The following is a 14,405-nucleotide window of genomic DNA, read 5'->3' on the forward strand; positions in this document are numbered from 1 at the left end:
AAAAATTATTAATAATATTATTAATGTGGTATAATAAATAAAAATACAATAAATTATTTCAATTTTTTTAAATACCAATGGAAAAAAAAAAAAAATAAAAAAAATTTATTTTTATTTTTAACTTCTTCATCTAGATTTGATTTCTATTTTTAACTTCCCCATCTTGAATTTATTAGCTCTGAAAAAAAAAAAAAAAAACTACATGCACCACGCTAGTTTCTTTCAAAAAAATAAAATAAATATAAAAATAAATAATAAGATTAATAACAACAACAACAACAACAACAACAACAACAACAACAACAACAACAACAACAACAACAACAACAAATTATTAATTTAATTATTATTTTTTTCTTTTTTTTTTTTTTTTTTTTTTTTTTTTTTTAATAAAAAGATACACCTCAAAAACATTTCAGTTGACTGTATTAACTTTGTTGTGATATTATTTTCATATTTTTTTATCATAAATGAAATTATTAAGAAACTCACTGATTGAACGTTTCTAGATTTTAAAATAATATAAAAAAATGAATTCAAATAATTAGTTCTTATTTTGAAAATGAAAAAAAAGTGGAATTTAATTAATTAAATTTTTTTTTTATTTTTTTTTATTTTTTTTTTTTGGAAATGATTGGCTATGGCCCAAATGGAAAATAAAAAAGGAAAAAAATTAAAATAAGAATTTTTTCATTTCATAAAGATAATGATTGACTCAACCCAATTATTGTTTAATATTTTAAACTTAAATTTATAATAAAAAAAAAAAAAAAAAAAAAAAAGAAAAAAAATAAAATTAAAAAATAAAATAAAATAAAAATAAAAAATTAAGTTGTAATGTGTTATCAAAAATTTTTTATTTTTTTATTGGGGTAAAAAAAAAAAAAAAATAAAAAAAAAATAATTAAAAATTAAAAACACACATTAGTTGGGATTTCAGATAATAATAAAATTTTTTTTACATTAATAACTGTTACAGATAATTTATTTAATTTTGAATTAAATTTATTTTTTTAATAATTTTTTCAAAAACTATTTAAGAGACAAAATTTTTTTATTTTGTTATTCAAAAATGTCAAATAAATAAAAAAAAAAAAAAAAAAATAAAAAAAAATTTAATAAGTTTTAAAATGGTATAGTTTTAATAAAAAAAAAAAAAAAACCACTATCATTAGTAGTAAAAAAAAAATAAAAAATAAAAAAAAAAAAAATAAAAAAAAATAATAATAAGCTATACCATGGGACTTAGAGAAAATAAAAAAGTTTAAAAAAAAAATAAAAAATAATAAAAAATAAAAAAAAAATAAAAAAAAAAACTTTTAAAACTCTCCTTCTACTTTTTGGTGCTTCTGTTAAGCTAATGCTAAGGTGTCTCTCTCCCCCTTTGCTTTGCATTACTCTCCTCAAGCTCAGATAATCTCGAGCTCCACTAACGATGCTCCTCAAGTATCCTCAGGGTTAATCCATCACATTCCTATGCAACTCTCTCAAATGTATAAGCAGTCTTTAACAAAAAAAAATATTTAAAAAAAAAAAAAAAAGAAAAAAAAAAAATATTAAAATATTTTTTTTAAAATCAATTTTAAATATAAATAATAATGTTTTTTTTTTTTTTATAAAAAAAAGAAAGAAAAAAAGAAAAAAAAAAAAAAAAGAAAAAAAGAATTTAAAAAAAAAAAAAAAAATAGAAAAAAAAAAGTTAAAGATGTAATGGTAAAACCAAAGTAGAATGGAAATCCAAAAAAAGATCTTTATAAATTGCCACTATAATCAATGTATAGATATTGTTCCGTCTGTGTGTATGCTGTTAGGTCCAGTTTGCTCTTTAGTTACTTTAATTTAAATCTATATTGTAATTTTTATAAAAAAAAAAAAAAGAAAAAAAAAAACAAAAAAAAAAAGAAAAAAGAAAAAATAATAATAATAATAATAATAATAATACAATAAATTTAAATAAAAATAAAGAATAAACCTTATAGTGGGTTTACCAATTTATAAAAAAAATATTTACATATGCTTTTTATTTTTTATCTCTTTTTTTATATTTTCAGTTTTTTTATCAACTCGATTGACCACTAAAAAAAAATAAAAATATAATAAAAAAAAATAAAAAAATAAAAATTAAAAATATAAATTTTAAAAAAAACAATGATATTACTATTTTAGATAATGAAATGTTTAATTTATTAATTTTGTATAAATATTTATTTATTGAGTATTATCTTCATTATTGTCATCATCTGTTGGTTGTTTTTTATCATAAAATGGTTGAAATTCATCTCTGAATTTTAAGGTTTCGGATGTTTCAATTTCTTTTGTTTTTACACAATCTTTCCAATTTAATTTCTCTGGTATACCTAATAAATCTACCATCACTTTTCTTCCATATTGGAAATCTGGTTTTGATATAACACTATAAATTTGCTCACTATTTGGTAAGAAAACTAAATAATATGGTTTATCTTTTAATTCCTAAATAAATAAAAAATAAAATATTAATAAAATTGTTGGGATTAAAATTAACTATTTTTTTTTTTTTTTTTTTTTTTTAAAACATTACTTTTCCAGAATTTTCATCATTTTTAAAATCATTAAATTCCATATTATATTTTTTAGTTAAAGGATGATCAATGAATGATTGCTTTACAGTTGATGATAATTCTTTTGGTATTGGTATAACTTGAAGATGACCATGTAAATCTGTACCACCTTTTGTACTGATACTTCTTTCAAATATAACTATATCTTGATTGTATTTATCCAAGAAATATTCTCTAAGATAATCAATCATTAAATTAACATCTTTTCTTTCCTCTTCATTCAATGACATGAAATTTGGTTTATGTTCTGTGAAAACAATCAATAAATTATGTTCAACCATACCACCTTTTGGAAATGCTAAATAACATTCATCACCAATTGTAACAATTAAATGACTATCAACTTCTGGTGATGATAAACAAAACCAACAACTTTGATCTTGATGTTTTTGTTTTAGTTGTTGTTGTTGTTGTTGTTGATTATTAATTCTTTTATTATAATTATTATTATAATTATTATTATTATTATTATTATTATTATTATTATTATTATTATTATTATTATTATTATTATTATTATTATTATTATTATTATTATTATTATTATTTCTATTATTGTTATTATTATAATTATTATTTGTATTATTAAAAAAGAAATTTGTTTGTTGTTCGTCAGAATTTCTTTGTTTTTTTGAGACATGTTCATCAAGTTCTCTTTGTTTTCTTTCGAATGGATTTGGTGTTATGTCATCCTTATTAATATCTTTATTTGGGTTATAACTCATTGCAAATAAATACTGTAAAGAATAAATTTAAAAAAGTAAGAATAATTTTAATTTATAAAAAAAAAACAAAACAAATAATTGAAAAAATGATTTTTTTTAAATTACTTACTTTTTCTTTTTTATCATTATTAATTGGTGCTAAAGAAAGGAATCTTGTTGGTTGTGGATTTTTATTTTTTAAAGTTGGTGTATTGTAATAAGGTGCTCTTTGAAAGTAAAATGAATTCTTTGAAAAGTGATAAGCTGGTGTTAATGCTTGTGATACTAATTTAACACCATCAATACCAATTTTATAAGGTGTTTTTAAAAATGTTGGTATACCACTTGTAACATTATTTAATACACCTCTTGACCATTGATTACTTAATAATATATCTATTCTTTTATCTTCACCTTCTTTTATAATATTATCAATTTCTGATTTTATAATTGTATTTTCTTCCTATATATATATATATATATAAATCAATTGGATAAATTAATAATAATTTAGAATGATAATAAAACATATATTTATAAGCGGTATACAAACTTACATTTGATTGAATTTTAATTGGATAATCAATTTTACCAGAAAGATAAGCAATATTTAAATTTGAAATATTTTTAATTCCGCATTTACCTAAATAAGTGATACCTTTACATAACTCACCTGTTTCTTTATTAACAAATTTTTTAATATATTTAAAATCTGATTGACTATATGCAATGAAGTAAGTTGGTATTGGTACATTTTCAATTTCGTCTTTATATGGTTGTAATTCTTTTGGAAATGTTAATTCATTTTCATCTTTATCATCTGAATTATTATTATTATTATTATTGTTATTGTTATCATTATCATTATTATTTTCATCTTTATCATCTGCATCATTACTATTGTTATTATTTTCATTACTAATATTAGTTGTTGGGTGGTATGGTTCAAAAAATGAACCTACACATAATAATAATGAAAAAGGTCCATTTGATTTATTAACTGTTGAAACTCTTTTAAAAAGAGCATTAAAACTTCCACCTATATCACCACAAACCAATCTGTTATTTATTAAAAAAAAGAATTAGGATTTAAAAAAAAAAAAAAAAAAAAAAATATCTGTTAAATTTTAAAAAAAAAAAAAAAAAAAAAAAAAAGACAATTGACTTACATTTTATGTGTCTCCATTGATAGATATTCTCAAAGTGTGAAATATTTTAAAATTAAAAAAAAAAAAAGAAAATCAAAAAAAAGTAAAAAATTGAGGTTTGTTGAAAAAAAAAAAAAAAAAATATATATTTTTTTTCAACAAACTAAATCCATATTGAAACAATGTTTATTTATAGAACACTCAAAAATACACAAAATTATATAAAATATAAAAAAAATGAATGTAACCATTCTTTTTTTTTTTTTTTTTTTTTTTTTTAAAAATTTAATTATTCACCAAACATTCAAAAAAAAAAAAAAAAAAAAAAAAACTAATTTTAAAACATCAATTTGTGTCGTTCCTCAAAATAAAAAAACAATTACAAAAATGAAAGATAAATTAAATTCTAAAAATAAAATTTTTGATTAGGAAAAACAAAAAAAAAATTTTATTGGTTCCGTTTTTTTGTCTTTATGTTTATCTAATATTCTTTTTAATTTAATTATGATGGTTATATTGTCATGAGTTTTTTTTTTTTTTTTTTTTTTTATAATTTTTGGATGAGATTCATATTATAATCATTTTTATAAATTAATTTTAATTATGGAAATTATTTAAGTAAAAAAAAAAAAAAAAAAATGTTTCGTTTCGTGAAATTTTAACTAAAAAAAAAAAAATAAAAAATAAAAAAAAAAAAAAAAAAAAAAAAAAAAAAATATTTTTTCATTTTTATTTTTTTTTTTGTGCGTAGGATAGAAAAAAACGTCAAAATTCCTTTTATTTATAAATAAACCAAAAAACAGGATATTTGTTATTTTATAATGAGTAAAAGAAAGCACGAATCATCAGATTCAAATAAAAAAGCAATGAAAAAACAACAAAATAAAATAGAAGAAGAAGAAGAAGAAATTACAAATACTACAACTACAACTACAACCACAAATAATAATTATAATAATATAAAATCAAATTTAACAATTGATCAATGGATACCAAAAAAAGAAACATTTTCAAAACGTTATTATGAAATTTTAGAAAAGAGAAAAGAGTTACCAGTTTGGAAACAAAAAGAGGATTTTATAAAAGTTATTAAAGAGAATCAAGTTGTAATTTTAGTTGGTGAAACAGGTTCAGGTAAAACCACACAAATTCCACAATTTGTAGTTGATGCAGGATTAATTAGACCAGGTAAAATGGTAGGTGTTACACAACCAAGAAGAGTAGCAGCAATAAGTGTAGCAAAAAGAGTATCAGAGGAAATGGATTTTGAATTGGGTGAAGAGGTTGGTTATTCAATTCGTTTCGAAGAGTTATCATCAGCACGTACATTTATGAAATATTTAACTGATGGTATGTTACTTAGAGAATCGATGTCTGACCCAACCTTAAATAAATACGATGTGATCATATTGGATGAGGCACATGAACGTACATTATCAACTGATATTCTCTTTGGTTTAATAAAGGATATTCTAAAGAGACGTAAAGATTTAAAACTCATAGTTATGTCTGCAACATTGGAGGCTGGTAAATTTCAAAAATATTTCGAGAATGCACCATTGATCAAGGTGCCAGGTCGTTTGCATCCCGTAGAGATCTTTTACACTGAAGAGGCAGCAAAGGATTATTTAGAGTCTGCAGTTAGAACGGTTATTGATATTCATACAAATGAAGGAACTGGTGATATTTTAGTTTTCTTGACTGGTGAGGAAGAGATTGAAGATACCTGCGCAAAGATTCAACGTGAAACTCGTGAAAGAGGTTTACCACCAATGAAAACCCTTCCACTCTATTCATCATTACCAATCTATCAACAAAGTAAAATTTTCGATACATGTAAAGAGCGTAAATGTATCGTTTCCACCAATATTGCAGAGACATCACTTACAATCGATGGTATTGTTTTCGTGGTTGATCCAGGATTTTCAAAACAAAAAACCTATAATCCACGTTCACGTGTTGAATCACTTTTAGTTGCACCAATTTCAAAAGCATCAGCAAATCAAAGAGCTGGTCGTGCTGGTCGTACACGTCCAGGTAAATGTTTCCGTTTATACACTGAAAAAGCATTTAAAGAGCTAATGATTCAACAAACTCATCCAGAGATTTTACGTTCAAATTTAGCTTCAGTTGTATTACAACTTTTGAAATTGGGTGTTGTCGATTTAGTACATTTCGATTTTATGGATCCACCAGTACCAGATACATTAATTCGTGCATTGGAAGTATTACATTATCTTGGTGCATTGGATGACGAGGGTCAATTGACAGAGATTGGTTCAATTATGTCTGAATTCCCATTGGATCCACAATTATCCAAAATGTTGATAGTTTCAGCTGAACGTAGTTGTTCCAATGAAATCTTAACAATTGCTGCAATGTTATCCGCTCCAAATTGTTTTATGCGTCCAAAGGATAACAGAATCGAAGCTGACTCTGCAAAGAAATCATTTGATCATTTCGATGGTGATCATCTTACAATGTTAAATGTTTATCATAGTTTTAAAAAGAATGGTGAAGATCCAACTTGGTGTTACGATAATTTCCTCAATCATCGTGCCATTAAACAAGCCGATAGTGTCCGTTCACAATTGGCTAGAATCTTAACTCGTTTCAAATTACCATTGGTTAGTGGTGATGTAAATAGTAAATTTTATTATGAAAATATAAAGAAATGTATCGCTGCTGGCTTCTTTATGCAAGTGGCTAAATGCGAGAAAAAAAATATCTACTTCACCCTAGGTGATGAACAATCTGTAATCTTTCATCCTTCAACTGGTTTAACTCGTCGTCCTGAATTTTGTATCTACAATGAATTTGTTTTAACCTCTGAAAATTATATTAGAACAATCACTGATGTTAAATTTGATTGGTTATTAGAATTGGCTCCAAGTTATTTTAAACAAAAATCTTTCCCTAAAAAAACAAAAGAAACAATTCAAAGAGCTCAAAGATTATATAGTGGTAGTAGTAGTGGTAGTAGTAGTGGTAGTAATAAAAAATAAATAAATTAATAAATTTTAAAAATAAAATAAAATATTTTAATTTAATATATTAAATGTTTATAAAATTTAAACAAAAAAAAAAAAAACAGGAATTTAGTTTTTTTTTTTAAGCGTTTGGTTTGTTTTTTATTTTTTATTTTGCATCTTTTTTTTGATTTTGATTTGTAATAATAAAGAGCTACAATTGGTTATAGTTTACAGCAGGTACAACCGATGGTCTAGGTGGATTTGATTTCACACAAAATGTTACTATTGCAACATTTGAAAAATATCAAATTCAAAGATACAAACCGACATCCACTGTCTCAGACCTCATACATTAGGGACCTATCAAAAAGAATTAGGTAAATGCAAAAGAAAATACATTCCAACTTTAACACCATATCAAAGGTTTTTCAAATAATTATTGTAGATTAATAAATTAAATATATATAGTGGGGTGATGCATCATACATTGTAATGATTTAATTATTTATGGGATTATTATAAATTTAAATTTTCATTTTCATTATTTGATTCATTCAATGATATCTTTTTCAATTCCTTACCCATATCATTTTTAAAATTTATTAAAACTTAAAAGAAAAGTCATATTAAATTTGATACCTAAACAAAACATTTTATAAATTTTTTATACTTATTTATATTTTAATGGAATATCTGTTTGTGAATTGTGGAATTCAAAATGATCTTTGAAGTCAATATCTCCAGATGTTCCATCAATAGTACATACTACCCAAAATCTTGCACCAGTTTGTCGAGTGTTTGGGATACATCTTTCAAATAATGTTGAGGTTTCATGGGCAATTGTAAGCTTGGCACCTGATTGAGCTATTTCTCCTTCAGTTGAGAAATTATGAACTGCATAAACATATTTACAACCATCTAAACGTATAATACTTATGGTTTCGGGACCAAAACCATTTTGAGTATCAGCTTCCAAGGACATTTTATCTACACTCCTACCCCCGAAATAAACATGACTAATAGAACCATTAGGATGAATACACCACATATGAGAATCCAAATCCAGTGGTGATTCCCCCCAAGCTAAAACGAAATCCATTTCTTTAGGCTTTTTAGGTCTACCGACATTTTGATGGCTTGAAGTGGTTCTTACAGAGTCATGTATAATCATTTTAAACTTTAAAGGTAATAAATTACTCTTATTGGGTTTAATGATAACCTCAAATGTACCATCCAAGAGGTTTAGAGGAAGATCAGCATCACCTTGTGTAACACTGCCAGTAAACATATTTCTACCACCATACATCAATTCAATAGTACCATCTATAGGTTCACTAAGAGGTGTTTTAATCATAAACTTTTTGGGAAGTATAATGCTTTCAGGTGGATTGACATTAACCAATGATTTTAAGACTTCTCTTTGGCCAGATTCATCAAATATAGTTACTACATACTCTCCATAACTTGAAATATCATATGGATTTGGAACATTTGGTATTATTGCAATACAGTTCTTTGATTCATCATAAACTTGAGAAAAAACAACATCATCACTTGGTCCATCACAAGAAGATGGAAGAGAAACTGGCTTGCCTCTTCCTTTTGGTAAATTTGGTAGTAATGTGGCATCATATAAAGAAGGCACTTCACCAGTTAATTTTGGAATTGAGTTGGCACCAACACATGTTGGATCAATGATTGGGATTCTCTTTGATTGAGGTGATGGATTCAATATTTTATTTTGTGTTGCTGGTGATAAATTTGAAAAGTTATTTGTAGGTGGTTTGGTAACTTTCATTTGCTCAACTAGTTGTAACAATGAATTACTGAGAAGATCAATTTTACTTTTCATTTGTATGATATCTCTTTGGGTCTCAAGTGATTCTCTACCTGTTGATGTTGGTGCATTTGAAGTATTGCCAGGTACTGGGTTTGGACTTGGGTTTGGGCTTGGGTTTGGAGTTGAGCCTGGATTATCTACAACACCAGAACCTTGTATTTCTTTAAGTTTTTTTTGAAATTTCCAAGGTACTGATAAAGTTTCATAATCTTTTTGTTCAAATAAAACAAAATCATCACCAGTGACTTGATTTATTTTAAAACTATTAATGATGTTTGAATATTCATCACCAAGTGATGAATGTAAATATTTACACAGTTGATCACAAGATAGAGATGATATGGATCCTAACCTCATTGTTTAAACGCAACAATTAAATTAAAAAACGTTTTTATAAAAATTTATATAAAAAATGATTGGTGTGAAAGAATGTGTATTATTAAATATTAAAAAAAAAAAAAAAAAAAATATTATAAAAAAATTTAATTACCTTTTTCTTAAATTTTTTTTTTGTAAAAATTTAAGTTGAACTCATTTTGAAAAAAAAAAATTGATTTAATAAAAAAAATAAAATAAAAATTATTAAAAAATTTAAAATCAAACAAAGTTATGGGGAAGGGGGGTATGAAAATGTTATTATTAGCTTTTTTGGGTATTTTATGTGAATCACTTACTAATCTTAAATATATATATTTTAATATATTTTTTGGTGATGTCTTTTTATGTTTGGGGTTGTGCAAAATTGTAGACGCTTACACTAGTTTTAACTATTATTTTAATTTTAATACCACTTGTTTAAGTTATTATGTAAAAAAAAAATAAAAATAAAAATAAAAAAATACACCAAAACAGTAAAAAAAAAAAAAAAATTCCAAAATTTTCATAGATTAATCAATTGTGTTTTTGAATTAGTTTAGGTTTAGGTTTAATTTTGAATGGGATATTATTGAATTTGGATTTGGAAATAGTATTAAATCAATATGTTCTTTGAAACAACATCCAATGGGTGGGAGTCTAGATAATTTCTTGTTAACAATCTCAGAAGTAACTTTTATTTGGATTTGGAGCGCTTTGAAAACCAAATGAATAATGTTTAGCGATTTTAGCATGTTTCACAAAGTTTAAGACGTAGATTATCAACTGATCCATATGCTTTTCTGGCTCTTCTCTCTTCAACATTTTTTTCAACTGTGTTTTAATGGCAAAGAAAATTAATGCTAAAAATATTATAATTGCAACAATTCCAATATTCATTTCATTTGGAAATCCTGATGATTTATTTTCACTGTAACTAATTGTTGATTCATCTTATAAAATAAAATAAATAATAAAATAATAAATAAATAAATAAATAAAATTAGTATCAATTAGCAACAGTAATAAATAAATAATGGTAGAGATAGAGAGAGAGATTTATAGGTATTTATAACTTTGATTTTAATTGGGAAATTTCAGCAATAAACTATTGACCATCAACAGAGATACTGATATTGAATTTAGTATTAGTGTAATTATAATACTATTAATGATATTATTAATAATAATAATACTATTAATGATATTAATAATAATAATAATACTACTAATAATAATATTATTAATAATAAAAATATTGACAATATTAATAATAATAAAGTAAAAGATGATTCAGAGGATTCAAATATTTATAATATACTAAATAGAATTGAAATAGATATATCAATTACATCAAATGATGTAACTAAACCACTTTTAACACCAGATGGAAATAATAAAATACAACCAATTCAATCAAATCCTAATAATTATAGTACCATTCAATTTCCAAAATCAAATGTATATAAAACCAAATCAACCTCAAAATAACCTAATGAGTTTAAAATATTATGACGTTGTAAATAATACTAATTCACCTATAGAATATAAAGAAGAAGAAAATGAAGAAACAGAATCTTTTCATTATTCCCAATTAGATAAAAAAACAAAAAATAAATTGTTGCTCTCTTTTTAGTTTTAATTATTATTATGCTTTTAATACCGCTTATTGAACTTATTGTATAAAAAAAATGAAATTAAAAAAAATAAAAATGAAAAAAATATTCCCCTTTGTTCTCAAAATAAAAAAAATAATAGAAAATAAAAAAGAAATAATAGTTATGTGATAAAAAAAAAATAGATCGGCATTTAGGTACAATCATAAACCAAGATCATCCAATAAGAATTAAATTTTATTAAAATTAATTTATTTTATAAATCAATCCAAAAAGAAATAAAAAAAAAAAATAAAAAATAAAATTCCATTTTTTTTTATTTTTTTTTTTTATAATTTTCATAGATTAATCGATTGTGTTTTCTTTTATATTTTTTATTCATTTTATTCCATTTAATTCTATTATTCAGTTCTATTGAAAACTCAAAGATATTTTTTTTTAAAAAAAAATTAAAATAAAGATATTTTTTTTTAAATTTAAAAAAAACACGTCAAAAAATCTACTATAAAATCTTTTTTTTTTTTATTTTTTTTTTTTTTGAAAAAGTAGAAATCTAAATTTTATGTTTTTTTTATTAAAATATAATATAATTTAATATAAAAATAAATAATTTTAAAATAAATTAGAAAGAGACAAAATACTAAAATAAAAAACAATAAAAAAAAAAAAAAAAAAAAAAAAAAAATGAAATTAATATTATTTATTTTATTAATAATTTCCATTAAATCAATTATTGGACAAGATTTATATGTCAATTTTGTCCCATTTCTAACAGAGAAATGTAATGAACAACCATTTGGTATTGGATTTTCAATTTTATCAGGTATGTATATTATGATAGAATTAAAATATAAAAATTAAATAAAAATTTAATTTTTAATTATTAATTTAAAATAAAATTTTTAAAAATTTAAAAGGTATCTGTATAAACAACTTAGGAAGTTATTTACAAAATGATGAAGTAACTCCTTCATCATGGTATTTTAAAATTACTGAATATGAACAAACAACAATAATAACTGGTTATAATTATCCTGAAATTGATTGTAGTGGATTTCCAGAGGTTTCAAGATTTGTTTATGGAGTTGAGTGTGTTAATAGTCCTGTAATTGTTCCAATTAATGCAACATTCTCTGGAGGTTATAAATATAGTTCCTATTACACTCATGTCACCTTATCAAAAGTACCAATGTTTTCTGATGACTCTGTAGTTCGTGGTGTTTATTCAAATGATGAAAGCTCTACAGATGGAAGTGTTGATTCATGTACATTTGATAATTTTATTTATGGTACTGTAATAACAAAAAATTTCCAAATCAGCTATCAATTCCCATTTGACTATTCCGAAACATATTCATGTTCTTCAAATGGTACTTCATTATTAAAAACCTGTGTTGGAAATGAAAAGTGCTATCAAAAAAATATTTCAATGCAGTGTAATTCTGATGAATCAGATGGGCATACCCAAATTTTTTGTTCTTAACTTTTTTGGTTAATTTAAAAAAAATAAAATAAAATAAAATAAAAATAATTATTTGGATTTTTTTTTTAATTCCAAATCAACACATAAAAAAACCATTTTTTAAGTTTTTAAAATTATCTATATCTAAACTATCTATATTTTTTTTTTTTTTTGATTATCTATTTCAGTTTTGTCTAATTAAATGACCAAATTTCATTTTCTAATGATATTTATTAATTTTATTAAAATTAATATGGGAAAAAAAGACTTAAAAAAAATTTTGAAAAAAAAAAAAAAAAGGGGGAGGGGTAGTTTCCCATACAAACTACCCCTCTTTTTTTTTTTTTTTTTTATAACAAAATAATTTAAAATTAATAATTATCTCATATTATCTTTTAAAAAAGAGATATAAAACAAAAAATAATGTTTTTATAAATAAAAAAGTGGATACATTTAGTTGATATTTTACCTATTTTTTTTTTTTATAAAGATTATTTCTAAAAAATATTTTTTTTCTCTTTATTTAATAGTTTAAAAAAATGATTTTTTATGAGATATTTGTTCACATAAAAATTTAGGATGACGACCTATGAAAAGTTTTTCTTTTTTTTTTTTTCTTTATTTTTTTTTCTGTCCAGTACTAAACCCCCAAATTTGATATTTTTTTTTTTTTTTTTTTTTTTTTTTTTTTTTTTTTTTTAATTTTACCATATAATTCTTATTTACTTTTTAAAAATATGAAATACATAATTTTCATTATTTTATGTTGTAATATACTTGCCCAAAGCCAAGTTATTAATTTTGAACCATTTTTATCTGGTGAATGTTATGGTGTACCTTCTGGAATTGGGTACTCTGTACAAGCTTGTAATTATTGATTTTAGTAAAAACAAAAAAAAAGAACATTTTTGTTTAGTGCTACTAATAATAACGACCACAAAATTGATTTATTTTTAATTTTAGATCAATGTATAAATAATATTGGAAGTTTTTTCAATGTTGGTCAATATGATTATCAATCATGGTTTTTCGGTATTACAACAGAACCAAATGGTGGGTTCACTATTTATGCAAATAGTTATGAACAAGAGAATTGTACAGGTGAAATAGGTGCTACATTTGATTTTGGAAATGGAGACTCTTGCACAACAACAGAATTATTTGTTTCAATCAATGCAACCTTTGATAAAGTTTATAACTTAAGTTCATTATACTCATATGTAACCATTTCAAAATATCCGCACTATACAGATAATTCAGTTGTATATGAAGTTTTTTCAACTGACTCACCTGGATCATCATCTGGTTCATCATCTGGTTCGTCATCTGGTTCATCATCTGGTTCATCATCAGGTTCATCATCTGGATCATCATCTGGTTCATCATCTGGTTCACCATCCGGATCATCATCATCATCTTCATCATCCAAATGTAAAAACTATGAACACTTCTTGTATGCAGCCTTTGTTACAGATGGATTAGAAATTGATTATAAATCATATAAATCACCATCTGGTTTAAAAGAGACATATAATTGTGACAAAGGTATTCCAATTATTAATTATTGTGCCCCAAATAAAAAATGTTATAATAAACATATCGAAACAACTTGCAACTCTAAAGTATCCCCTTCAACATATACAAATATTTTTTGTTCAAAGTAATAAAAAAAAAAAAAAATAAATAATAAAAAAAAAGTATATAAAAGA

General features: G+C 23.1%; 6 protein-coding genes, 1 non-coding gene and 1 pseudogene across 7 annotated transcripts; 5 read left to right on the forward strand and 3 right to left on the reverse strand.

Annotated features, from left to right (window-relative positions):
- Positions 1–554: 554 nt before the first annotated feature.
- dutA lies at positions 555–1,614 on the forward strand. The gene has a single exon. It is a non-coding gene (non-coding RNA).
- Positions 1,615–2,208: 594 nt separating this feature from the next.
- On the reverse strand, positions 2,209–4,490 carry DDB_G0285233 (cwfJ family protein; the record flags this gene model as incomplete). The annotated part of the gene is made up of 5 exons (XM_633230.1): positions 2,209–2,472; positions 2,561–3,337; positions 3,435–3,767; positions 3,862–4,363; positions 4,474–4,490. The coding sequence occupies 5 exons, from the start codon at positions 4,488–4,490 to the stop codon at positions 2,209–2,211; spliced, it is 1,893 nt and encodes a 630-aa protein (XP_638322.1).
- Positions 4,491–5,273: 783 nt separating this feature from the next.
- On the forward strand, positions 5,274–7,457 carry dhx15 (DEAD/DEAH box helicase; the record flags this gene model as incomplete). The annotated part of the gene is made up of 1 exon (XM_633231.1): positions 5,274–7,457. One exon carries the CDS (start codon positions 5,274–5,276, stop codon positions 7,455–7,457), a length of 2,184 nt encoding a protein of 727 aa, XP_638323.1.
- A 637-nt stretch (positions 7,458–8,094) lies between these two features.
- Positions 8,095–9,621, reverse strand: DDB_G0285215 (hypothetical protein; the record flags this gene model as incomplete). The annotated part of the gene is made up of 1 exon (XM_633232.1): positions 8,095–9,621. The coding sequence occupies one exon, from the start codon at positions 9,619–9,621 to the stop codon at positions 8,095–8,097; it is 1,527 nt and encodes a 508-aa protein (XP_638324.1).
- A 617-nt stretch (positions 9,622–10,238) lies between these two features.
- On the reverse strand, positions 10,239–10,569 carry DDB_G0285217 (annotated as a pseudogene; the record flags this gene model as incomplete).
- Positions 10,570–10,654: 85 nt separating this feature from the next.
- DDB_G0285235 (hypothetical protein) lies at positions 10,655–11,109 on the forward strand (the record flags this gene model as incomplete). Its single annotated transcript, XM_633234.1, has 2 exons — positions 10,655–10,683; positions 10,947–11,109. 2 exons carry the CDS (start codon positions 10,655–10,657, stop codon positions 11,107–11,109), a joined length of 192 nt encoding a protein of 63 aa, XP_638326.1.
- An 809-nt stretch (positions 11,110–11,918) lies between these two features.
- DDB_G0285237 (hypothetical protein) lies at positions 11,919–12,717 on the forward strand (the record flags this gene model as incomplete). Its single annotated transcript, XM_633235.1, has 2 exons — positions 11,919–12,057; positions 12,152–12,717. 2 exons carry the CDS (start codon positions 11,919–11,921, stop codon positions 12,715–12,717), a joined length of 705 nt encoding a protein of 234 aa, XP_638327.1.
- A 716-nt stretch (positions 12,718–13,433) lies between these two features.
- Positions 13,434–14,360, forward strand: DDB_G0285219 (hypothetical protein; the record flags this gene model as incomplete). Its single annotated transcript, XM_633236.1, has 2 exons — positions 13,434–13,563; positions 13,660–14,360. The coding sequence occupies 2 exons, from the start codon at positions 13,434–13,436 to the stop codon at positions 14,358–14,360; spliced, it is 831 nt and encodes a 276-aa protein (XP_638328.1).
- Positions 14,361–14,405: the final 45 nt, after the last annotated feature.

The sequence above is a fragment of the Dictyostelium discoideum genome (genome assembly GCF_000004695.1).
Source record: "Dictyostelium discoideum AX4 chromosome 4 chromosome, whole genome shotgun sequence".
Classification (NCBI taxonomy): domain Eukaryota; phylum Evosea; class Eumycetozoa; order Dictyosteliales; family Dictyosteliaceae; genus Dictyostelium; species Dictyostelium discoideum.